The sequence below is a fragment of the Myodes glareolus genome, chromosome 22 (assembly GCF_982192425.1).
Source record: "Myodes glareolus chromosome 22, mMyoGla1.1, whole genome shotgun sequence".
Classification (NCBI taxonomy): domain Eukaryota; kingdom Metazoa; phylum Chordata; class Mammalia; order Rodentia; family Cricetidae; genus Myodes; species Myodes glareolus.
Genome location: NC_142047.1, coordinates 25,311,164 through 25,336,552, shown reverse-complemented (window position 1 = coordinate 25,336,552; position 25,389 = coordinate 25,311,164). Strand labels below are relative to the sequence as shown.

General features: G+C 47.4%; 1 protein-coding gene across 1 annotated transcript; it reads left to right on the top strand.

Moving 5' to 3' along the window:
* Nucleotides 1-4,803: 4,803 nt before the first annotated feature.
* Nucleotides 4,804-24,944, top strand: Got2 (glutamic-oxaloacetic transaminase 2). Its single transcript, XM_048431501.3, has 10 exons — nt 4,804-4,991; nt 13,106-13,262; nt 15,303-15,431; nt 17,006-17,065; nt 18,249-18,410; nt 18,592-18,696; nt 19,320-19,470; nt 20,154-20,319; nt 22,829-22,979; nt 23,832-24,944. The coding sequence occupies exons 1-10, from the start codon at nt 4,903-4,905 to the stop codon at nt 23,952-23,954; spliced, it is 1,293 nt and encodes a 430-aa protein (XP_048287458.3). The 5' UTR covers nt 4,804-4,902; the 3' UTR covers nt 23,955-24,944.
* Nucleotides 24,945-25,389: the final 445 nt, after the last annotated feature.

Genomic DNA, 25,389 nt, shown 5'->3' with positions numbered 1-25,389 from the left:
CTGAACCCAAGGTCACCCAGGCTGCCTAGTCCAGAGGGTGTTGTGATTTACTAAAAATGATTCAGAACAAGGTCCTGGGAGCTGGAGAGATGGCTCAGCAGTTGAGAGCACTGGCTGCTTTTCCAGAGGACTGAATTAGATTCCCAGCACCCTTTCCTCCCACAGGCTGCTTTTGGTCAGCGTGTTTCACGCCAGCGACAGAGGTGAAACTAGAACACACAGCAAGAAAACTGACGGATTCCGGGGGTGGAAATGGAGAACTGAGTGTGTGGCACAGTTGGTAGAGGGCTTGCTTAGCGCACATGAAACCGTCCCCAGCACGGCATTTACTGGGCACGGTGGTCCATGTCTGTAATCCTACCTAGCTAGCAGGCAGGAAGTAGAGGCAGGAGGATCAGAAGTTCAGGGTCGACTACACAGCGGGTTTGAGGCCAGCCTGGGCTAGATGATATTTCAAACAAACCAAAGTGTTTTCTCTATACCATGAAATACAGAGAAGCAGCCCAAAGCTCCTGAGAGTTCAAGGACAGGAAATGACTTAAAGAACCTACGGGAGCTAAGTGACAGATCTGAAGCAGAACCTGAAAATCAAGACTCCAAGTCCAAGTAAATAACCGGGTGGTGGTGCACTCCTTTAATCCCAGCAGGGGGAAGCAGAGGCAGGGGCTCCCTTGAGTTCAAGGCCAGCCTTATCTACTGAGAGAGTTCCTGGGCAGCCAGGACTACACACAGAGAGAAACACTGTCTCGAAACCCCATCAAAAAAGAAATCAAAGAACCAAAATAGTTTAATAGTAGAGTCAGGAACTTGAGCCTACCAGGTCTACAGTAGCCACCACTGTGCCCTAGGTCTAAGGAGGCCTGTGGCAGTGCCCATCATCCTTGCTGGGCAGACACATCGATGTTTAGCAAAGAAGAGTGTCCCTTTCTTCCCATATTTCTCCCCGAGATCACAGGGGACAGGAATCCTAACAACACCTTTATTTTTGATTTCTGTCTTTCAGAACGGAGAGAAAAGAAATTTTGAGAAGGGGAGATGTGTGTGTGTGTGTGTGTGTGTGTGTGCCTACAAAGGGTCAGAAAAGGAGTCTGGGTTCTATGGAACTGATGTTACAGTCAGTTGTGAGTTGCCTCGTGACCCTAGGAACCAAACCCAGGTCTGCAAGAGCTCTTAACCGCTGAGCCATCTCTCCAACCCCTGTGGTTTGTCACAGCAGCCCAAGCAAACTAAAACAGCAGGTGCTGTCGTAGCTTTCTCTGAGTTGATGTGGATCCACGTCTAGTCACTGCAAACAGGGTACCAACAGACCAAAGTGATGACCTACCAATGTTCAGCTCGGTGAACAACTGAGTTTACTAACTTACAGGAGCAGGGGTAAGTGGGTACTTGCAGGTATGCAGGTAAGCCCAAAGCAGCTGCAAACTCCTAGCCTATTACAATCTCATAGAAGGCGTATCATGGAGTTAGCTTTTTACCTTCTGGGTACTGCTAGCATCTTCTCAGATTCCTGTTCGCTGAAGGCTAAGAAGCAAGGCCAGAATCCCAGGTGAAGATTCAGTGGCTCCCCCAGTGGTCAGGGTTCTCTAGAGGAACAGTACCTATAGAGTGAGTATATACATTTCCACTACCACTGGGCTGCTCTAGCCACACCCAGGAAAGTCATATATATAAAGGGGATTTATTAGAATGGCTTACAGACTGTAGTCCAGCAAATCCCACAATGGCTGCCTATGAATAGAGGTTTAAGAATCCAGTAGCTGTTTAGTTCATGAGGCTGGATATCTCCGCTGGTCTTCCGTATATGTTGGAATATTTCCCAAAGAAATAGGCTTTGATGTCAGGGAAGAAATGAACTTAATCACAAGAGTGAAGAAGCAAGCAGGCAGGCAGAGAGTAAGATTTTTTTTTTTTTGAGACAGGTTTGAGACAGGGTTTCTCTGTGTAACAGTCCTGGCTGTCCTGGAACTCACTTTGTAGACCAACTAGCCTTGAACTCACAGAGCTCCGTCTGCCTCTGCCTCCCCAGTGTTGGTATTAAAGGCGTGCACCACTACCCATACCCGGCCCTTTTTTAATATTTATTTATTTGTTATATTATATTGTAATATAATATAAATTTATTTATATTATTTATTTATTATGTTTACAATATTCTGTCTGTGTGTATGCCTGCAGGCCAGAAGAGGGCACCAGACCCCATTACAGATGGTTGGGGGCCACCATGTGGTTGCCGGGAATTGAACTCAGGACCTTCGGAAGAGCAGGCAATGATCTTAACCACTGAGCCATCTCTTCAGCTCCCCCGGCCTTTTTTTTTTTTAAATAATGTATTTAAATTTATTTTATGTACAGGGGTGTGAAGGTGTCAGAGCCCCTGGAACTGAAGTGACAGACAGCTGTGAGCTGCCATGTGGATGCTGGGACTCAAATCCAGGTCCTCTGGAGGAGCAGTCAGTGCTCCTCTCCAGCCCCGCCCCCATGTCCTTTCTATAGGCTGCCAGACGAAAGTGTGGTCCAGATAAAAGGTGGATCTTCCCACCTCAAAATATCTGGACTAAAGGTGGATCGTCTCACCTCAGAGATCCAGATGAGAAGTGAGTCTTCATGCTTCAAGGGGTTTAAGAAAAAAAAAAATCTCCCACAGGTGTGCCCAGCCATTTGGGTTTTAGTTAGTTTAGTTAATTCTAGATGCAGTCAGGTTGACACTGAAGAATAGCCATTACAGCTATGTAGTGTTAACAGCTTCCTTATATGGCTAGGTTGGTAGGCTTCTTTAGTTGCCATGGTAACTGGGCCAAAGCTGTCTGTTTCAGTAAGGGTTTCTACTGCTGTGATAAAACACCACAACCAAAAGCAACCTGGAAGGAAGGGGGTTTGTTTCTGGTTACATGTCCCGACCACAGTCTATCATGAAAGGAAGCCAGGGCAGGACTTCAAGGCAGGCGCTGAAGCAGAGACCTCAGAAGAGCCAGCTTGTCTTCTTATACAGCCATGGACCACCCGCTCAGGGGGGCCACTTCCCATACTGGGCTGTCCTCCCACATCAGGCATCAGCCACAGACTTGCCTACAGGTCAATCTAATGGCAGCATTGGCTCAGTTAAGATCCCCTCTTCCCGGGTACGTCTAGGTGTGGGTCAAGTTGACAATGACTGCCCAGCATACTATCCCTGTTCCAATAGTCACAGAATGATCGTGTTATCACACCAGAGGGAAAACCTACACACTAAGTAGTGCAGGAATCCCAGCTCACTGCAGACGAACAAAGTCCACGGTCAGTGGATACCCAGTGATGGAGAGAGTACGTCAGGGCTAGACCCCACGGCCTACCATGTGACTCCAGGTAGGGATCTGGACTTCATCATGTAACAGGCCTGGCAGAAGTGAGGGCATCCTAAAAGGACACCGTGCCTCTTAATTTGACTGTTTGGAACCCAAAGAAATGGGAATTTCTCCAGGAACCTCCAGCCAGAGGGGCAACTTGTCTCCCAGAAGGAGATTCCACACAGTTATGTTTTGTTGTTTTGTTTTGAGACAGGGTTTCCCTGTGCAGCCCCAACTGTACTGGAACTTGCTTTGCAGACCAAGCTGGTCTCAAGCTGGCATAGATCTGCCTGTCTCTGCCTCCCAAGTGCTGAGACTAAAGGTGCATGTGCCACCATGCCTGGCAAGATTTCAACTTGTCAGACCACCTTAAGGGTGGGTCAGTGGCAGGCAGGATCACAGTTCCAGTAGAAACTCTTGACCCTCTATTTAAATTTCAATCTCCAGGCTGGGCAGTAGTGGCTCATGCCTTTAATCCCAGCACTCGGGAGGCAAACGCAGGAGGATCTCTGTGAGTTCGAGGCCAACCTGGTCTACAAGAGCTAGTTCCAGGACAGGCTCCAAAGCTACAGAGAAACCTTGTCTCAAATAAATAAATAAATAAATAAATTTCAATCTTCAGAACCCTGAAGACAAACTCAGAACAGGGTTGCTGGCTCTCTTTGCCCAGCTTTCCATTGTGGCCACATTGAGTACACACTGTTAATTTGACTTTTTAATTTATTGACAATCGGTGGCTGGGAACGGTGTGGAGCACATGCTGTGACCCCCAAATTTGATAACAATCACACAGGCATCTGGAGTGACAGAGGATGAATTAAGTGGCTCAATTCTATGTAGATTTCTAAGAGTGCCGGAAAACATCCTATATTTAAAATGGACTTGGTCAACTTATAGGCTTGCCTCAAACTCATTCCCTCGCCCCTTAAAAAATTATTCATTTCTCCCCAACATAATTAAGAAGATTTGTTGTGCAACAGTTTGTCGTTGGCCGTGGGTTCCTTTGTATTTACTAATCAGGCCCTGGTTTTAGGTATAATCGGCTAATCTCGGTTAATCCTCACAACTCTCCCACAAAATACACCTGCTGCTCTCTCTGTTACAGGGACGTGGAAGCATTAGGGACCTTGAGAGATCTGCATTTAGGTAAAGTCCGGCTGGTGCGTAAAGGGTTGAATGAAAGGCTATATTGTATCTTAAAGGCTGTGTGGCATTGGGAAAAAATACTTCCTCCGCGTCAGCCTATCAAACTGACACACTAGCAGCTGCCTCTGACGTACCGGATGACTAACAGGATGCAGAGCGCCGGGTTCTGCGCATCCTCACACACACTCTGCGAGCATCGCAGGTTTCCTAGGCGGTGATTAGCGGCGTCCTTGCAGGTTTCCATGACCTCCATGGAGGCGTCCTCGTTCTGCCCCAGACCGCCAGGGGCCGCTGTGACAAGGCTCGCTCCCGCCGCTCTAGCCACACCCAGGGAAGTCGGTATCCTCACCTTTTAGAGCCCGCGCCTCGGTTCCTGCGGACGCTTCCCGTGCTCTCGGCTCTACCACTGTCCACTGCCGTCCTGTCGCCCACCATGGCCCTGCTGCACTCTAGCCGTGTCCTCTCCGGGGTGGCTACCGCCTTTCACCCAGGCCTTGCGGCCGCAGCCTCTGCCAGAGCCAGGTGAGCCGAGGGATACGGAGATGGAGCGGGACCGCGGGCCTGCCCCTGCCCAGCCGAGCTGCGGACGCTGCAGGACCTGCACCCGAACCCGCGCGTGAGCACACGCACGCACCCTCCCTCTCCCGTGCTCCCAAGGGGTCCCTGCCCCGGGGCCGAGGGCTGAGTGTCCGCGCCTCGCGATGACCCTCAGGACCCCTCATCCCTTCCCTGCATCGCTGGACACCGGGCCAGCGCAGTCCCCGGGGACTGGAATTGTGGTTCTCGGCTGCCCCCGGATCCCAATTCTACCGGGTGATGGGGGTCCAAGATGCTGAGTCCGTGCAGTGGGGTGCGGGGCGAGGGGTGAGCACGTGGGCGGCAGCGCCGGGCCAGCCTCTCGCCGATTGGCTCTGGTGTCGGAGCTGCCTGTCGCCGATTGGCTGTGGCGTTGGGGGGCGCGCATGCCCTTGACCAGCTGCCCTGCAGGGCAGCTGGCCCACCTGTCAGGTTACGGAGGGTTATATCTGGTAAACCCGGCTGAGCTGCGTCGAAGCTGCCCGCTGCTTGTATATCCGAGGGAGATATGATCACATGGAGCGAGTTCTCGGGGTGCAGAGACCCCGCGTTTCTCCCTGCATCCGTGACCTTGGTGTGGCGCATCCCTTCCTCGCTGTCACCACTCTAGTACCCGATGATACCCTCCCCCGTCGGACATAGCTAGCCTTTGGATGGGAAAGAGTTGAGGTGTAGTGAAATGCACTTTCTTTGTCTTAAACCCTTGGGAGGTTCGGCTGGCTGGAAGCCATCAGTCTTTCTCTCCATCTCAGTCGGCCCTTAAATATTTCATAACCCAGTTTCTCAGAGCCAGGAACTGGACCAGTTGCTGGTGATGTAGTTGTGAGCAAGACAGAGAGGAGTGATTTCGCTAAAAAAAGGAAAAAAGAAAGACAAATGTGTCATCTTGAACTGAGATGTCCTAAGAGAAAGTTTGGGGCCTAAATGGAGCCAGTAACTCCTATTTCTTCCTGAGCCAGGAGAACTGTTTCACCCAAGAAAGCAGATTTGAGGCAGTCTCTTTGAGTGCTAGAGAAGCCTCCCTGGAGCGCATACTAACTAACTAGGAACAGAGACTACTTAACCTTTATTGCTTGCCTTGGCCTTTCCTTTGAACGTGTTCAGGTAGTCTTCAAGCCAGCAGAACAGTCCGTCCCGGCCAGAGCCCGTTTTTGGCGCATTGCCAGCGTGTGTCCGTTTAAGCCACCTATGAAGAGAATTAGGCCGAAGTTATTTATGCTGCAAATTTGGAGAACAAAAAGGAGTGCTTCTGTGGACAGGAGAAAGGCTGCTTTCCTGTTTTCTTAGCCTTAAAATACTCCCTTGTTTTATGTATATAACTGAAAGGCCTAAACTTTACATAAGCTTCTTGAGGAGGTTCCCTTTGGGTGTGACTGTCCAGTGATTCTTTGGGTGTGACTAGTGTTCCTTTTCTGTCATTTCCCAGTTAGAATTTAAGGTGTGGGTGAGCAGAGACCTTGTCAACTTTGTTCAGAATTGTATCTAAGCACTTAGATCAGTGTCTGACATGGTTTTTGTTTGTTTTTGTCGTTTGAGATGGAGTTACTATGTAGCCCTGGCTAGCCTGAAACTTGTGTGTACACCAGGCTGGCCCAGAACATGCTACAGTGACCCTGCCTGACCCTGCCTGTGCCTGGGTGTTATGACGCCCAGATTCCTCCTCCTTTCTCCTGGGCCTCTGGGCGTACTAGGCAAACACGGAGACATATGCCTGGCCTAGGGAATGCGTTTCACTTTGCATGTTTTTATTCCAAGCCCTTATTTTTAAACAAATGTAGCATTTTAATGTTTTGTATTTTTAGGTCAAAATCTGCACATAAAAGGAACCATAGTGGTGCAAAATATGTACCAAAACCAAAGCATTAATGGGCTAAGGCAGGGGAAAGCGTCCTGAATTCAAGGTCATTCCCCTAGGCTCTACACACACACACACACACACACACACAGTTCCAGGCCAACTTGCGCTATAGTGTGAGGCTTTAGATAAATGTAACTGAGGGAAAGCTTTTCAAAAGCTATTTAAGCCTTGGATAATTCAAAGCTTCTGAATTATCTGAATGCTTATCTGAATACTTTGTACCTAGCATCTTTTGGTTGGGCGGTCACTGTTGCTCAATGTTTGTGGCCCTGTGCCTCTGTCCAAAGGGCATGGGTAGGAATCACATTGTAGGCCATAGGTTATCAGTTTACCCCCAGAGCGCTCTTGTTTTCATCTAAGGCCATTAATTTACAAACATGAGAGCTCTCTCATGTCTGTAATCGTCACAGTTTTAAGGCGTGGGATAATGAGGGACATAGAGAACCTGGAATTTGATCACTCGTAGCTAATCAAAGGATTACTGCTCCTGTGCTTAGGATACTTAAAGTTCACTGTTTTGAAACTGTTTGGAGCATTCTTTTTAAGAGGGATGCTAGAATATTCATGGCTGAGGCTTCTAGAGAAGGTATATGCTGTGTATTTTATGAGATACTTTTATATCAGGAATGATAACATCTGTACATGTGATTAGGGGCAACTCTGCCATTGTTTAAGGACCGTTTTTAAAAATGGAAGTTGCTTTCTGGACATTTGAATGTCCTTGACATTCAAAGTTCATTTCCCTCGGCAGCTAATGACAGTGACATCGATAGGCAGGTGGCTGCAAGGCGTCTGTCTGGGCTGGAGAAGAGAAACAACCAAAACCTATTTGAGTTGTTTCAAGGCTTGTCTTTCTCCCTCACAGCTTACAGCCAGGGTGCAAAAGAGGGAAGGGAAGAATGGTTTTATTCCTGGCCTAGAGCTAAGGGTGGAAAAGGGTGATGATGTCCTCTGAGAGTGTAAAATGTTAATAACAATCATTTTTAAAACCAGAAAGACATGCATTTGGCCATATGCAGTTTGAATTCACTACATATTGGTCTTACAGGGTTCCATGCTAGTGGCTGGGTGGTGACAGATAACAAATAATGAAGTAGAAACTAATGCCAGTTAACAATCAGGTCCTCACTTTGGCTCTTCTGAGTGTGTTTTCATTCTCACAGCAACCCTGTGAGATAGATCCAGTTGCACCCATTTAGCAGATGAGGACTCACGAGATTTGGAGTCACTTCTCTTGCCTCTACTCTCACGATCTTACGTGGTGAGCTGGTTGAGTCCCTGCAGTTTACCCAAGGCAGGCTATTTTAAAAGAGACCTTTGAAAAGCCAAACCCTGGGAAATGCCAGACCAGAAAGCTTCGCTCTTTAATGACAGAATTAGCAGCCCACCAAGCACAGCTTGGTGGCTGAGGTGCTCCTGTTGGGAGCCCCACCCGGCCATGGAGCCTGCCAGCCAACAGTACTCATGGAGAGTGAGGCTGGCTGGTGAGTGCTAACCTGGCTTCAGACTCAGCGGGACTTTGATGGGAAGGCAATCCTCCTGAATAATTCATAGTACCCCGCTGCCACACGCTTGGCAGAGACTAATATGGGGCTTGAGCACTTCACCAAAATCGCTTGCAGTCTGGCTTCCCTAACCTCCAGTTTCTACCCAGCTCCCACACGGTCCTCCTTATCCCTAAGCCTGAGCCACATGCACTTTTCCTCCTGCCCCTCTCACCCTTAGCCCTCAGCTCACAGGTCCCTTCCTCCCAGGAGCCTCCTTTATCCTCACTTTCCTTCAAGGACTTTGGTCAACTTTTTCTGGGTTTCCCCAAAACTAGTCAGTTCCCTGGGCCTAAATCATCACTGAATCACAACCAGACTGCACTGTCGGTGCCTCCCTGCTGGTTACTCTTTACAGTCCCTGCTCCTAGCACAGCAGCACACGGCAAGTTTATAATTGTCAACTTAAAGCAGTGGTTCTCAACCTATGGGTCAGGACCCCTTTGGGAGTTGCATATCAGATATTCGTACTGCTCGCAACAGTAGCAAAACTACAGTCATGAAATAGCAATGAAATAATTTTATGGTTAGGAGTCACCTCAGCATGAGGAACTGTATTAAAGGGTCGCAGCATTAGGAAGGTTGAGAACCATGCCTTAAAGACTTTGTTACATACTGAGCTCTGAAACCTGTCAGCCAGGGGCATGAGGAATGTCCCTACCTTATCTCTGGCTGTTCTGAAGACGCAGTGAGAGTCCACCTGTCCAGTTACCTGGGCCCACATCACTGCTTCCGAAAAATGTACAGAGAGAGAGAGGCCCTGGAGATGAAAACTGCCCTGTCCTAAGAGGTTGTAAAGCCAAAAAGAAGGACGGAAAGAGAAATGGAAACAGGATTCACCATCTGAGTTTGTCCTGTTTGCTTTCATCCTTGACACACAGATATCATCCAGGTTCAGGGGTTACAAGCATGCACACCTGGAAGATCAAAACTTCTCATAGCAATTGTGGGTATTACTTATGGAAATGTTCTCTCTCTCTCTCTCTCTCTCTCTCTCTTTTATTTATTTATTTATTTATTTATTTATTTATTTATTTGTCTTTTGGTTTTTCGAGAAAAGATTTCTCTGTAACAGCCCTGACTGTCCTAGAACTTGTTCTGTAGACCAGGCTGGCCTTGAACTCACAGAGATACGCCTGCCTCTGCCTCTGCTGGGATTAAAAACGTGAACCACCACCACCGGCTGTACATGGTTTCTACAGTTTCTGTTTTCAAATGATTACTAGCTTACAAGTTTCTCAGTTTTACTTTCCAGTGCAGTAAATATTAATAGCTCCATCCCACATAAACAAGAGCTCTGTGAGGAGCTTCCGCTCGCCAGTCAACTCGCCTACACCACGGCAAGCTCAGGATCTGTGTTTCCAGCCAGCCGCAGTAACCACAGCACTAAGAGTAGTGGGCAAGAGGCCTGACAGTTCCCGGCCACCCAGGGCTACATAATGAATACAACAGGGCCAGGGGCATGTACTGAGCTAGAATTCACCAAAAGCATCTCAGTCATCAAAAACAAGGACACTAAAACCGTCACAGCCAAGAGAAGCCTAAGGAGATAGACAATGAAGCATGATGTGGTGTTACAGTGAACAGAAACAAGCAAAAACTAAACAAGAAAAGTACGCAGGTGCCTCTCGGGCTCTGTAACCGTATGCCATAGTAGTTCCTATGCTGGCATCCGCAGGCAGGGTGGTTGGGAAACAGGACCTGTTGTTCAATTCCTCTAAGTCTAAACATATAAAAAGTAAAATCTAGACTAGGGTTTGGCTCAGCAGTAGAACCCTTTACTAGCAGATAATCAAAAAGTAGAGTATATTTGAGACTAGGAATAAATAATTACTACTGGAATTAAAGTTTTCCCAAGCAATAATTTATTCCGTTTAATATAAATTTGATTTTTACTAATTTTGATCATTGTTTTTCTTTTAATTTCTTGAGAATTTCATACATGAGTAAACTGGATTTCCATCACTTCCAATCCTCCCTCCCCCCACTTCAGTTCTTCCCGTGTTCCACCCCATTGTTTTTCTTAAACGAACCTAGAAACATTTGAGGAATTTGAGTTCATGTAACTAAGTCTTTCGTGAGTGACAGTAATATAATTTTTATTCAAAGCAGCCATGCCTTTCACTTGTGTTGAGTATTCATCTAATACAGCATTTGTTTTTTCTAAACAAACTGGTTGAGGATGAAATGAGCTGAAAAATTCTAAAACAGCAGATTCAAAGTAGTAGCTTCACATTTGCCTAGAAATGTATGAATCGATTGCTGTACGTGCTGAGAAGTATAGCAAACGCCTGTTATTTGAGGATTTTGTAATCTAGTACATCAGTGCTGTCAAGAGGTGGAAAATATGTCAGTCAGGTCCTCGGTCTTTCCACGTTTCTGACACGTGGTGAGGTGTGTTTGTTTTAAGCTGCAGAAATCCTAGTGTACGCTCCAAATTGACAGAAACACCCGAACAGAAGATTTCAAACAAACCAAGGAGCTGGGCATGTGCTCAACTGGTAGTGCTTGCCTGCCAAGCACAAAGCCCCGGGACTACACAAGCCAGATGTTGTGTGCGCTTGTTCTGTCTCTGTCTCTGTGTTTGTGTATGTGCATGCGTGCACACATGAGAGAGATTGTCAGCTCTTACCTAATAAAGTAGACTTCTGCCATTCTCCTATAGAACTCTGTAGAATACTTAGCACGTAAAACCAACTCAGTCATTGATTGTGGCCACTGGCCTATTAGCCACATGTGAACTGAACAAAATCCAAAGAGGATATCTAAGAAAGCTCAGAAGTGGGTATTGAATGTTCTGTTGCATCTTGTGATTTACCAAGAAACAAGGAAAAATGAGGGACACTGCCCTAGCAGTCTGGTCACCTGGCTCGGGTGCCTGCAGCAGGAATCAGTGGATGAGTGTTGAAGTCGGGTGAAGTCCTTACTGTACAAGCCCGAGGATCTAAGTTCAGATCTGTATAAAAGCCTGTATAAAAGCCAGGCACAGTGGTGAATGTCTGTAACCTTGGGGTGTGTGCAAAGACAGGGAAGAACCTGGGGTTCACTAGTCAGCTAGTCGAGCCAAAATGAGAAGCTTCAGCTCTGATTTAAAAAAAAAAAAAAAAAAAACTAGCCAGGCAATAGTGGCGCACACCTTTAATCCCAGCACCTGGGAGGCAGATGCAGGCAGATCTCTGTGAGTTCTAGCCGAGCCTAGTCTACAGAGTGAGTTCTAGGACAGCTAGGGCTGTTACAGAGGGAAAACCATGTTTCCAAAATATGGTGAAGTCAGGCTGAAGAGACAGTCCAGTGTTGGTCCAGTGTTACGAGGACACGCTGTGCAATCTTTAGGAGAGGAATTCTGATCCCAGCACTGACCTAGCTGGCCGTCCTGCACACACCCGTAGCCCAGTTCTCAGGAGGGTGCAGACTGAAGGACTGTTGGACCTTGCTGGCTTCAAGCCTCACTTAGGCGTGGGCATAAGGATAAATGTTGAGAACGCAGTTAACAAGTCTACTGCTTTAGGAAAGTAACAGTAATAGGTTCTCCTAGGGTCACAGATAGTTGGCTGGATTTATACCAGGCATGGATTCCCTCCTGTTGAGGGGACCTTCAGTCCTAGTGGACAGCTGGTGATTGCCCCAAGACACAGTGGCAGAATTACATCCTTGGAGCTATTGTGCCATGGTGGTCCTTGTATTTGTAGGTTTTACAATGGGTCAGAACTGCTATAGGATTGCCCTTCTCCCCTGGCAACCTGCATGGCATTTTAGGGTACTGCAAGAGCTAGTGCCCGGGAGGAGGCTTCCAGCTCAGTTCCAGCTCAGTTCTCTAAGCCTTATGCCTAATGTGTTCTCAGCGATAGGGCCTTCCCTTCCATTTCTGGGAAGCAACCAAGAGCAGCAGTAGCCATATCATTTTGGGAGAGTCTTAGACTCTCTTGACCAACAACCTGAAGGGCGTTTTCTCATGCCTGGCACTGAATCTTTTGTTCATCTAATGCTCCTGGGGCACATTGTCATCCAAGTGGCATAATTTCATACCCTCCCCCCCATGTGTGTGTTAAAGTGTAAAAATGTTCAAACATTCTTAGTGTGATTTATCCCTCTTCCCTCTCCGCTTCCCAGTTAAATCCCCAGTTTTTCCCATTTCTCCCTTCACAGCACCTGTGTCCCATCTCCCTCTCTAGAGTATCTTCTCTCCTTTGCCCACGTGGTCCCTTTTGTCTTCCCTGATTTCTGTGGTGACTCCAGGTTACATACTTACATGTAAAAATTCCAAGCTAGGAATCACAGATGAGAGAACATGCGACATTTGTCTCAGAGTCTGGGTTACCCTGCTTATAATATTTCCTAGTTCTGCTCCTTTACCTGCAGTTTCATGATCTCATTACTCATTAATCATTTGAAGAAAAATTTTCCTTAAACATGTGTATGCACCATATCCTACCCAAAATAACCCGAGTGTTCCTTTTCTGTACCTTGTCGTATCTGTGTTGAAGATACCGGTCTCCAGTCTCTGAAGGCTTTTGTGCGGTTGAATGACTGCCCCCTGTTTCTGTAACCTCCATGTAACACATGCCAAAATGGATCTTTGGCAAATTGGGGATTTGCCATATGTATCTTGCCATAGGAATCTAGCTCATGTGGTTAACATAAAGTATTTCTCATTTCAGCTCCTGGTGGACCCACGTAGAAATGGGACCCCCAGATCCCATCCTGGGAGTTACTGAAGCCTTCAAGAGAGATACCAACAGCAAAAAGATGAACCTGGGAGTCGGTGCCTACCGGGATGATAACGGGAAGCCCTACGTGCTCCCCAGTGTCCGGAAGGTGAGTTGGTGCAGGGTGTGGAACCTGGAGGGAGCCAAAAGGAACAAGGAATACTGGCCCAGGCCCTAGGGCCCCAGGTTCTGCTTCTGGCAGTGCTTTGTGAACCACCCAGGTTTCTAGGCTGTGACCTTTCTCAGCTATGAAAGTGCATCACAGCCCCACGCTCTTCTCCAAGATTGGAAATCAGGCATTGTGCCTAATCCTGAGCATGAGTACCAGAGGGCTAGACGGTTAAGAGAGGAAGGGCCAGCTTGTGGATGAGGCCACCATTGTTATTTTCCTTTTCTCTCATCTTGACGGCTGTGGTGAAATCCATGTATAGAGGGAGCCATGTGCTATCCACTCTTCCTGACGAACTGCATGATATCTTCTTCCGTTCTCTACTTTGGTTACATTTTTATTAGTGATATTTTCATTAGTTTTAAAGCTAGTCACGGCTGGCTATGCTAGATGTGATAGTGTTTCCTGGCATGCAGAGGTTCTGTTTGATGCCCAGCATCACAAGAAAAATCTTAAGAATGTGTTCAGTGACTGATGAGCCATTATTGGAGCTGGACCACAGCCAAGCACTGCTGTCCAGTGTCTCTTCGGTGGCTCACCACAACCCCACCTTGGGCAGGGTGACTCTCTTGCCCGTAGTCACGCAGACCGTGAAAGTTCTTGGACTGGCATACATCCTGAGATGCATTCCTTTTATACATTCTGTTTGGTTTTGTCATCTCACATATAACTATCATGTTCCTCATAAAGTTTTATTCTTATGCATTTCAAGAAAGTGGTAACCAAGGAAGACTCTATACCTGTTTTAGAATTTCTGTTGCTGTGAAGAGACACCATTATTATCACATTATTATCACAACAATTTATTTATTTATTTTTTGGTGATGGGGTTTCTCTGTGAAACAGCCCTGGGTGTTCTGGAACTCACTTTGTAGACCAGACTGGCCTCGAACTCACTGAGATCTGCCTGTTTCTTCCTCCCAAGTGCTGGAATTACAGGTGTGTGCCTCCACCATCTGGCAACTCTTGTTGGACCTGGCTGACAGTCCAGAGGTTCAGTTCATTATTATGGCAGAAAACACGGCCTCACACAGGCAGACACAGTGCTGGAGAAGGAGCTGAGAGTTCTGCATCTTGCTCCACAGACAGCAGGAAGTGAACTGTGTCACTGGGCATAAGCATAGGAGACTTGAAAGCCCACCCCACCGTGACACATCACCTAATAGTGCTGCTCCCCGAGTGAATGGGGGCCAATTACATTCAGACTACCACAGTACTTTCCATGTGAAAACCTTTCTTTCAGCCAGGACAATGACACACATGTATTTGTGCAGGGCATGGTGGCACACATCTTTAATCCCAGCACTCAGGCATCAAAGGCAAGCAGATCTCTTAGTTCAAGGCCAGCCTATTCTATGTAGCAAGTTCCAGCACACCCAGGGTTACATAAAGGAACCTTGTCTCAAAACCAAAGGTTTTTAAAAATCTCAGCCTTTAGGAGGCTGGAACAAGATAAGAGCAGGTCCCATGCCAGCGAGGTCATAGTGGAGAAACACCTGAGTGCTCACATCTTGATCTGCAAGTAAGAGGCAGAGAGGGGAGGGGCACACTGGGCATGGCAGGATCCTTTGATACCTCAGAGCCTGCCTCCAGTGGCACACCTCCTCCAGCAAGGCCATACCTCCCAATCCTTCCAAACAGTTCCACCAATTCCACCAGCTGGGACCACCACAATGGTCCATACAAGGAAACCTTATCTATAAATAAATAGAGTTTGTTTTGTTTTTCGAGACAGGGTTTCTCTGTAGCTTTGGAGCCTGTCCTGGAACTAGCTCTTGTAGACCAGGCTGGCCTCAAACTCACAGAGATCCGCCTGCCTCTGCCTCCCGAGTGCTGGGATTAAAGACGTGTACCACCACTGCTCGGCTAGAATTTTATTTCTTAAGATATAGATATAAAATAAAATGTATTTCTGTTCTGTGATGCAAAGTATCAGATATTTCACTTTTGTCCAACTAAAACTTATTTTCTCGTCTCTAGGCAGAGGCTCAGATTGCTGCAAAAAATTTGGACAAGGAATACCTGCCCATTGGGGGACTGGCGGAATTCTGTAAGGCTTCTGCAGAACTGGCCCTGGGTGAGAACAACGAAGTGCTGAAAAGTGGCCGGGTAAGCCAGGTGGCCTGGGCGTCAGACAGGCTGTGTTCACACCTAGCCATTTTAGAAATCCGGACATGTTAACTCGGTTTATATGTGTGCAATGACTGAGGTGGCCACACTTTACTAATAGTTACTTTCTAGATAGGAAGTTTAGCTCTGTCAGTTATCTTGAAAATTTGGCAGCATTTGACTGACAGCTTTGGCCCAGTTTGCTGCTGTTTCTGATAAGTTTCATCTGCTTGTATCGAATGTGGATAAGAATGCCTCTCTCTGCCTAGTTTCAGGCCCATAATTAGCTCCCACAATCATGTGTTAAGCTTCCGGCTTGGACAGGAGAAGCAACAGGAAACCAGCCATGAGTAGACTGTGGGGACAGGGCAGAGGACAGGTGTGGCTGTCTGTCCTCTTCTGCCCTGTCACAGCCCAAGTGGGCATGGACAGACAGAAGACCACGATCCTAAAACGTGCACGTGCGGACTGGCTTGCTTTCTGTGAGAAAAAGGAAGATGTGTCTTAATGGACACATAAAAAGCAGAGGCCAGTGTGTGTTAATAGCTCAGAAGTGTCATGCTGACCTGGCATGTGCAAGAGCCCTGGGTTCAATCCCAGCACCACAGAAAATAAAAACAAAATAAATTATACTAACACTATCCTAATATACTTTGTTGACTGTCCAGTTGTTTAAAGAACCTTGGTCTTTACATATTTCTTAACCACTGAGTCATCTCTCCAGCCCCTGGATTTTACATATTTCTAAAATGATGTTTGAACATACTATTTTTGTCTTTATATTTTGTATGTGCATAACTCCCTCCCTTTGCACATGGAGGAGGAATTTTTTTTTTAAGATTTATTTATTTTTACAGTATCCTGCCTGCAGGCCAGAAGAGGACACCAGATTTCATTAAAGATGGTTGTGTGCCACCATGTGGTTGCTGGGAATTGAACTCAGGTCCTCTGCAAGAGCAGTCAGTGCTCTTAACCACTGAGCCACCTTCTCCAACCCAAGGAGGAATTTTTTTATATTCCCAAATTTTCAGTATAACATGGATGGTTCTAACAAAGTCATCCAGAATTCACTTCTAGAGGCCAGCAAGATGCCCTAGCAAATAAAATGCTTGCTGCACAGGTCTGGTGACTTAATTTCAATCTCCAGAGCCCACATAAAAGGCAGAAGGAAAGAACCAGCTCCATAGAGTTGTCTTCTGTCATGTACATACCTGCCATGGCAGGGGCACATTCCCACTCCCACCCACGCACAGTGCGAGAACTAAATGGGGCCGGAGAGATGACTCAGTGGTTGAGAGCACTTGTTGCTCTTTCTAGAGAGCCAGAGTTTGATTCCCAGCACCCATGTGTCAGCTCACAACCATGTGTCACTCCAGATCCTAAGTTCCAGGGAATCCGACTTCCTGGGGCACCAGGCATTGGCATGGTGCACATACAGACACACAGACAAGATAGTCATATGGAAAGTAAATAAGTATCCTTATAAAAACAAATAACCGTGTAAATAGCTAAAAGAGTGAAGTTCTGACATGCAAAGGGTAGCGCAAGCGACTGACTCTGTGTCTCCCCTGCAGTTTGTCACCGTGCAGACCATTTCCGGGACCGGAGCCTTAAGGATCGGAGCCAGTTTTCTGGTGAGTGGAACTCCTTCAAGAGAGCATTGAGGGGCTGGAGAGATGGCTCAGAGGTTAAGAGCATTGCCTGCTCTTCCAAAGGTTCTGAGTTCAATTCCCGGCAACCATATGGTGGCTCACAACCATCTGTAATGGGGTGTGGTGCCCTCTTCTGGCCTGAAAGCATATACACACAGACAGAATATTGTATACATAATAAATAAATATTTAAAAAAAAAAAGAGAGATCATTGAGTTAAAGGTTGCCATGCTGACTATCCTGTGTGTGTGCTCACCCACCGTCAGGCTTCTCTTTCCATAGAACTGGCAGGTTTCCTGGTCTCTGGTGAAAGAAAGAAAAGTACTGTGGAGAAATTATAAGGAATAAAGTAATAATGAGATAATGAGTCAGCATATTGAGTATATAGTAGGGGGCGGGTTTTGGTTTGGTTTGGTTTTGTGTGTGTGTGTGTGTGTGTGTGTGTGTGTTTGAAACAGGGTCTTACTATGTATCTGTGGCTGTCCTGGAGCTCATGGGGTATTTTAGGCTGGCTTCAAACTCACAGGGATCCGCCTGCCTCTGCCTCCTGAGCTCTGGGATTAAAAACATGAGCCACTCTTCCCAGCCCCACATGTAGCATTAGTAGGGAGTGTGTGTTTTAACTTATTCAGTCCCTGTCTTAGTTAAGGTTTCTGTTGCAGCAGAAACACCATGGGGAGGAAAGGGTTCATCTGACTCACACTTCTATATTGCTGATCATTTTTGAAGACAGTCGGGACAGGAAACTCAGACAGGGCAGGAACCTGGAGACAGGAGCTGTTGCAGAGGCCATGGAGGAGTGCTGCTTGCTGGCTTGCTTCCCATGGCTTCCTCAGCCTGCTCTCTTACAGACCACCAGGCAAAGGATGGTATCACAATAGTTTGGGTCACTAAGAAAATGCCTTATGGCTGCATCTTACAGAGGCCTCCTCTCATTCAGATGACTCCAGTTTGTGTGTCAAGTTGACATAAAGTTAGCCAGCAAGCCCCTGTAAAGGAGGTTCAGGCAATGAGGCCTGCACAGGTGTCTCGCCTCATAGCCAGAATAACGTCAGGGCCTGACTCCCAGCCCAGACCATCTTGCTACTGTCAGTAGAAGAAACTTTCTCAGGAAAACACTACCATTTTGTGCTCTTTCTTCATTCCCTCTCATCCCATCTTGCAGCAACGATTTTTTAAGTTCAGCCGAGATGTCTATCTGCCCAAACCGTCCTGGGGAAATCACACGCCCATCTTCAGGGATGCCGGCATGCAGCTACAAGGTTATCGATACTATGACCCCAAGACCTGCGGATTTGACTTCAAGGGAGCCATAGAAGACATTTCAGTAAGTGTGGCTTTCGTGACTGGACATTTAGTGTCTCCCGACTGGTTTCATTATCTGACTTAGAGGGGGCCCGCTGACTCCCAGACCTCGAGTTCCCTGTCATGTCTCAGCTGATAGTGACCTGTGTAGCATGTCGGCTGTTTCCTTTAAAGCTACACAGCAGAATCTTGTTTCTCCGTAGAAAATCCCAGAGCAGAGTGTGCTCCTACTGCATGCCTGCGCTCACAACCCCACGGGTGTGGATCCGCGTCCGGAGCAGTGGAAGGAAATCGCCGCAGTGGTGAAGGTGAGTGGGGTGAAATGTCAGTAACTCATTGCTTAACTTCGAGCCTGCCCCAAACCCACACAGGAAGGGGTTCCTCTTTTGTTCCGTAATAGATGATACATGAACAGTTTGAAAATAATTCTCATCCTGCCAAAAACTTGTCTTTGTCACAGCGGCTGTTTTGGCCCAAGAGGCATGCTGGTGGCGCCTCCTTTTCTTACGACTTTGCTCAGCATCGCTTTTTCTTTCAGAGGAGCTGGCTGTGACGAAAGACACTAATCGGAATTCCTAGAGAGGAAAATATCCCTGTCATGCCCCCATTCTTACCATTTCTGTCAAATCTCAGCGTCCAATAGAATGAGACCCAGAAGGAGCCGTCAGAGAGCACTTCATAGAAAAGTCCTGTTAGTCCTGCCCAAACCACAGATGAAGGTTCTCTTCCCAGTGTTGAGGAACCATAGCCAACAGGGTTTTTTTAAAAAAGAATACTTTAAAGTGTGTTGATAAATTAACTCTGGAATTCAGACGTCTTCCCTACTGCCGTGTGTGAAGAAACTGTTGACTGTAGATAAACATGGTCCATGACAGCACGGGTAATAGCGGGGCATCTGTGGGTGCCTGTCTCAAACTCTTCTTCCTTCCAGAAAAAGAATCTCTTTGCGTTCTTTGATATGGCCTACCAAGGCTTTGCAAGTGGTGATGGCGATAAGGATGCCTGGGCTGTGCGCCATTTCATCGAGCAAGGCATCAATGTTTGCCTCTGCCAGTCCTATGCCAAGAACATGGGTCTCTATGGTAAGCTAGAGGAGCCAGTGTAAGGTGTACTCAAATGAGCTCAGGGGAGAGCTTGGGGAGAATGCCACAAAGCAGAAAATCTAGAGGGACAAGGTAGCCCCTAGATGGGGGGGGCGGGTGTATGTGCTCACGTGCATGTGTGTGCACATTGTGTGTTGGTTATATGTAGTCTTCCTAAGACAGAAAAATATTGTAGATATTCTTAGCCATATTTTCAGTGTCTTTAAATTTCTGTAGCAAAAATAAGGTGGTGGGGCTAGGTGGTGGTGGCACACACCTTTAATCCCAGCACTTGGGAGTCACAGGCAAGCAGATCTCTGTGAGTTTGAAACCAGCCTGGTCTATAGAGCAAGTTCCGGGACAGCCAGGACTACACAGAAAAACCCTTCCACAAAAAAGAAAAAAAAAATTGAAAAGAGATCCTGAATACTTGTTTGGGCCTCAATTCACCATTCTGACTAGTAAAGACTATTGCTAAGGAACTATTAGGCCAGATGTAGCTCATACCTGTAATCCCGTCGCTAGAGGCTGAGACAGGAGATTCACCTGTCACCAAGCCTGGGGTACAGACTGATGCTCTGTCTCAAACAGAAATTACTGTGTTGTTGTTCAAGAGAATCCTTGTAGCAAAGTTCCTCACGGCTTGTTTTAGGGTGCTAGAAGCCGATCCACTGTTTTCTCAGGTGAGCGTGTGGGAGCCTTCACTGTGATCTGCAAAGACGCTGATGAAGCCAAAAGGGTGGAGTCCCAGCTGAAGATCCTGATCCGCCCCATGTATTCCAACCCACCTCTCAATGGTGCCCGGATCGCAGCGACCATCCTGACCTCTCCAGACTTGAGAAAGCAATGGTAATGATTGCCTGCTGTCCCATGCCCTCCAGTACCTTACAGTTCCAGGTGTGGAAAGGAAGAAGGGGGGGTGTGCATTTTGTTGGCACAGCTAAGTTTGGTATTTCCCCATAAATTCAGAAGCGGCAGCCTCTTTTATCCCCTAATCTGCCTCCCCTTAAAATGGAGTTCAGTTGAAGTTCCTGGCGTAGGAGACTTCCTCCAGAAGATGCCTTTGTTTTGCGGTGCTGGAGGTCAGGCCTAGGGTTCCATGCGTGTAGGCAAGTCCTCCACTGTACTTACTGTATCCCTAGCCCCCGTGCTGTTCTGACTGGGTAATACTGAACCCGTGCTTCTGCATACTTAGGGCTTTTGTTATCTATATTTAATCTCAGTACCTATCCTCTGATGTTAATCTTCTTAAATAAATCTTTTTAAATTTTTTTTATTTTGGACTAGAGAGCTAGAGCACTTAACAGCTCTTACAGAGGACCTAGGTTCTCTTCCCAGCACCCGTGTAGTAATTCAGAACCATTCATAACTCCAGCCCCAGGAAAGACCAACCTTGGCTACAAATTGAATTTGAGGCTGTCCTGGACTACATAAAACCCTGCCTCAAAAGCAAAAATAAAACAAAGAAAGTCATGTTCAGGGAGCTAGAGAAGATGGCCTGTCGGGATGATGTTGATGTCATGAGAAGTCAGAACCTGGTTCTCTGGCAAGAGGAGGGAGGGTGCGGGGCTGGAGAGATGTCTGGGGGTTAAGAGCGGCTGTTCCTCCAGCAGTCCTGTGTTCAATTCCCAGCAACCATCCATAATGAGATCTGGTGCCCTCTCCTGGGCTACAAGTAGACATATAAGCAGAACACTGTAAACATGTTTTTTAGTGGCAGGGTTTGCTAAGTGAGCACTGCATGTAGAGTACACAGGTTACATGCCTCATCCCTGTAGTACCAAGGTTCTAAAAGTGAATAAAGTTGGGTGGTGCTTGTTACCAAAAAAAAAAAATTTTAAATCTCACCTTGCTCAAAGGCCAGGAGCAAGTATGCTCTGGCCAGGATTGACCCTGTCATATGGTGAAGCCAGGATTGACTTGTGGTGTGGTGACCCCAAACACAAGCTGCTTCATTTTTTTTATTTATTTTCCCTTTTGTTGTTTTTTTATTTTTCAAGACAGGGTTTCTCTGTAGCTTTGGAGCCTGTCCTGGAACTAACTCTTGTAGACCAGGCTGGCCTCCAACTCACAGCCATCCGCCTGCCTCCGCCTCCTCGGTGCTGGGATTGCAGGTGTGCACCACCACCATTCCCAGATCAGTGACTCAAGTGAAATATTTAAACCGGCGATGGAAGCGTATATCTTTAATCCCAGCACTTGGGAGGCAGAGACAGGCAGGTCTCTGAGTTTAAGGACAGCCAAAGCTACACACAGAAAAACCTGATCTCGAAAACCAAAACTTATTTAGTCTTTAGTTGGCAGTTGTAGGCATGTTGTTGTCGTGGAGAGATTGGTGATGAAAGTGAACACAACAGAGATGTCATTATCGTGGTCCAGTTGGTAAGAACCAACAAAAGTAATTCCCTGCAGGGCATGAGAATGGACTGATGCTGACAGTTCTGAGGAAGGGAGAGACTGTTGGGAATTAAGCATGCTGGACTGACTGTCTGCACACAGGCCTGTCCTCTCTGGTCCCCAGACAGAAGAGCCCTCTCCTCCATGGCCCTTCTTTCACCCAGCGCTGTCCTGGTTTACACTGTGCTGCCTTGTGCCACCCTTGAGTTTTTACAAGCTTGGCCTTTAACCTCTGTCATCACCTCTTAAGGGCCATGACCACATCCCACTCCTCAGCCCCTTCTATATGGCATAGACCACGTAGGCTTATAGTTCGTCATCTTCATTATGAAGGCAGAAACATTTGTTCCAAGTGTCATGGTAGCCGGGTGGTGGCGCACGCCTTTAATCCCAGCACTCGGGAGGCAGAGGCAGGCGGATCTATAGAGCTTTGTCTAGGACAGCCAAGGCTACACAGAGAAACCCGATCTCAAAGCAATAATAAAAAGAATCAATGTTGTTTTACTATTTATCCCACATCTTAGTCTTCTATTTTCAAATGATACTTAAACTTTCCTCAGTACTCAGATATTTTAAACTTATCTGGGGCTGCAGAGGTGGTGTAGTTATTAAGAGCATTGGCTGTCGTGCCAGAGGACCTGGGTTCGATTCCCAGCATCTACGTGGTGGCTCACAACCCCCTGTAACTCTTGCTCCAGGAGATCCCACTCTCTTCTGGCCTGCAGTAGCACCAAGCACGTGTGTGGTTTGTGCACTGCAGGCAAAATACCCTTATACGCACCTTTTTCTAAAGTTGCCAAAGTACAAATAATAAAAAGCAGAACACTTAAAATGTTTGTCCACCAGCCACTGACTGTGTGAGTCGGTTAAGGACTGGGCATTAATGCATTCAGGAGGAGAGAGGAACTTGAGTGAAGGAAGCTTTGCCATAGCGAGACGATGCCCATCTGGTTCCTTACAGGTTGCAAGAAGTGAAAGGCATGGCCGACCGCATCATCAGCATGAGGACCCAGTTGGTCTCCAACCTGAAGAAGGAGGGCTCCCTCCACAACTGGCAGCACATCACCGACCAGATTGGCATGTTCTGTTTCACTGGCCTGAAGCCCGAGCAGGTGAGTAGACGGTAGACCTGTCCTTTAGGTCCAGGTGGCACGTGGTGGTCCTGGATTTGGTGGTGGTGCTGCCATATTGTTGTGAGATGAGAGCTCGTTAGTGTTGTCCAGGCTGGCCGCTCCGGCTCCAGCAGGCACACTTCACCTGGGCCATGGTCACTGCTTAGGGGTGTGCGCCACCTCCCCCGGCCTGGTTTTCTCTGTTACTGTTTGTCTGTATCCCCTGTGATGTTACAGTCTTCTGAAGTACATACCTTGGGGGGCAGGGGTTGTTTGTTGTTTTTCCAGTTTGTTATGGGGGGATTGTTTTGTTGTTTGTGGTGGTGAGGGATCAGACCCAGGGCTTTGGCCGTGGCATGCTTGTCATAGCTTGTTTGTGTGCGTTTATCTGCCAGCTAGCACCTCAGAAAGAAGAGGAAAAATGGCTGCTACGTAGCTGACTCCTGAGCCTGCTTACTTTGGGATTTCTTTTTCCCTACCTTGGAAACCATAATCTTAATTTTTAACATTTTTCTAGTCTGTATGCATGCACATTCTGTGGCATGTGTATAAGTCAGAGGACAGCCTTCAGGAGTTGGTTCTCTCCTTCTACCACAGAAGTCCTGAGGATGCGCTCAGGTCATCAGGCTTGGTAGCAGACACCTTTCCCTGCTAAGCCGTCGTAGTGACCCCATTACCCTAACTTTAAAATAGCTTTTCGTTCTTCTTTTACTTATCCAAACCAAATTCTCGTGTTAGTGATAAAAATTAAGATTTTGTTATTTTTTTTAACCAGTTGGCTACTGTGTGCCCTGTCGGCTGGAAAAAATTTCCCCACTGGGGACTTATCGTCAGCTTCTTCTCTCTCTACAGGTGGAGCGGCTGACCAAGGAGTTCTCTGTCTACATGACAAAAGATGGCCGCATCTCCGTGGCAGGGGTCACCTCTGGCAACGTGGGCTACCTTGCCCATGCCATTCACCAGGTCACCAAGTAATTACCAGGGTGCAAAGGGACAGAGACCACCTTCCCATCAGCCTTTGCTCTCATGAAGAGTCGCGCGCAGGAGAAGGGGGGTGGATGGTGGTGAGTAGATCATGTTTCCAACCACAGTGCATAACGCTCAGCGATTGAACGTGTTCCTCGGAAAAGAGGCAGGCAGGGCAGAGGCTTCCACGGCTGGTGTCTGGAACTTTGTTGGCTCCAAACCAAACTCTCCCTCATCCTTCTGTCTCCAACTTGTCTGAAAGAGTTTACACATGCAAGAAAATCACAGCACCAAAAACCTGTCAGCCACGGTGTTGGAATAGAAGCTTTACTGAAGCATCCGGCGGTGTCGGGGGCTCACCTCTGGACGCAGCTGAGACCGCTCACATTAGGGGTTGTGAGAGGAGAAAACCTAGTTCCGTTGTTAACCGTTGTCCTTGTGTTTGTCCTCCCAGAATGAGCAACTGTGTCAGCAGCTCACATTACAGGAATTATGCTTTACAGAAACCAACAAGTCTGCTGCCCCATCAGCGAGGGCAGTAAAAGATGCTGTCTCGTCAGCCTGTCTCCTCTTGTCATTGCTGTCTGTAGCCTACAGCTTCATCCCGGGCAGCTGGATTGACCATTAACTTCCTCCTGTCAGGATCTGTGTAGGGTGGAGAACGTAGTTTCCTGTTCATGCCAGACCCTCCATTCTCCACCAAGAGCCGTGGAAGAGGGGGAGTCTGCACCTTCATTTCAGTGTCCCCCTTCAGCGATTGACTGGATCCTCCCGGGATGGGCCTCTGCCCAGCTGGACCCCTTCCTTCATCCTGGCTGCACAGCCTGTCTCCTCACACACGTCAGACAGTGCAGGGCAGGATCAGGAGATATTCTGGGGTCTGTGTGCTGCCAGCCCGGCTCCAACTCCGCCCTTTGGAAAGATAACCACCATCTGCTCTAATCATGTAGACTTACTGCCGCCTGGTTTCTCTGTTACAATAAAATTACTGTAGACCCAGCCACTGTCTATTTTTCTGCTTAATGGGGGAAGGGGTAGGGGTGGATATCCAGTCTGAATTCTGGAGTCATGTACAGCTGACCATAAGCCAGAAGATGTAGCCACTTTCCAGGCCTGACTGGAAATGCATCTTGCTCTTCATCCTGCCTTTCAGCTGGTCTGGCCCAAAGGTGCCAACCAGGTGAGTGGAACTCCTCAGACCTCTGGAGACAGGAGGGTGGAGTGTAACCAAACAAACAAAAAAAAATACAGACATTCCTCACAAAAAGGGGGGGGGGGATTTTTATATGAAAACACTAAAGACCACAGATAAAGAAATCCTGATCAGCTGTATCACAATACCTGATCCCAAACTGCCACATAGTAGTGTGCTGTAGCAACAAAGACAGCACATGGTGACACAGACAGGCCAAGGGAACGGAACAGGATCAGAAATAAATCCACA

Coding starts and splice junctions, on each gene's coding strand:
- Got2 (XM_048431501.3), top strand. CDS start 4,903: ATGGCCCTGCTGCACTCTAGCCGTGTCCTCTCCGGGGTGGCTACCGCC. Junction 15,432..17,005: donor AAGTGCTGAAAAGTGGCCGG/GTAAGCCAGGTG, acceptor TCTCCCCTGCAG/TTTGTCACCGTGCAGACCAT. Junction 18,411..18,591: donor GAGCCATAGAAGACATTTCA/GTAAGTGTGGCT, acceptor GTTTCTCCGTAG/AAAATCCCAGAGCAGAGTGT.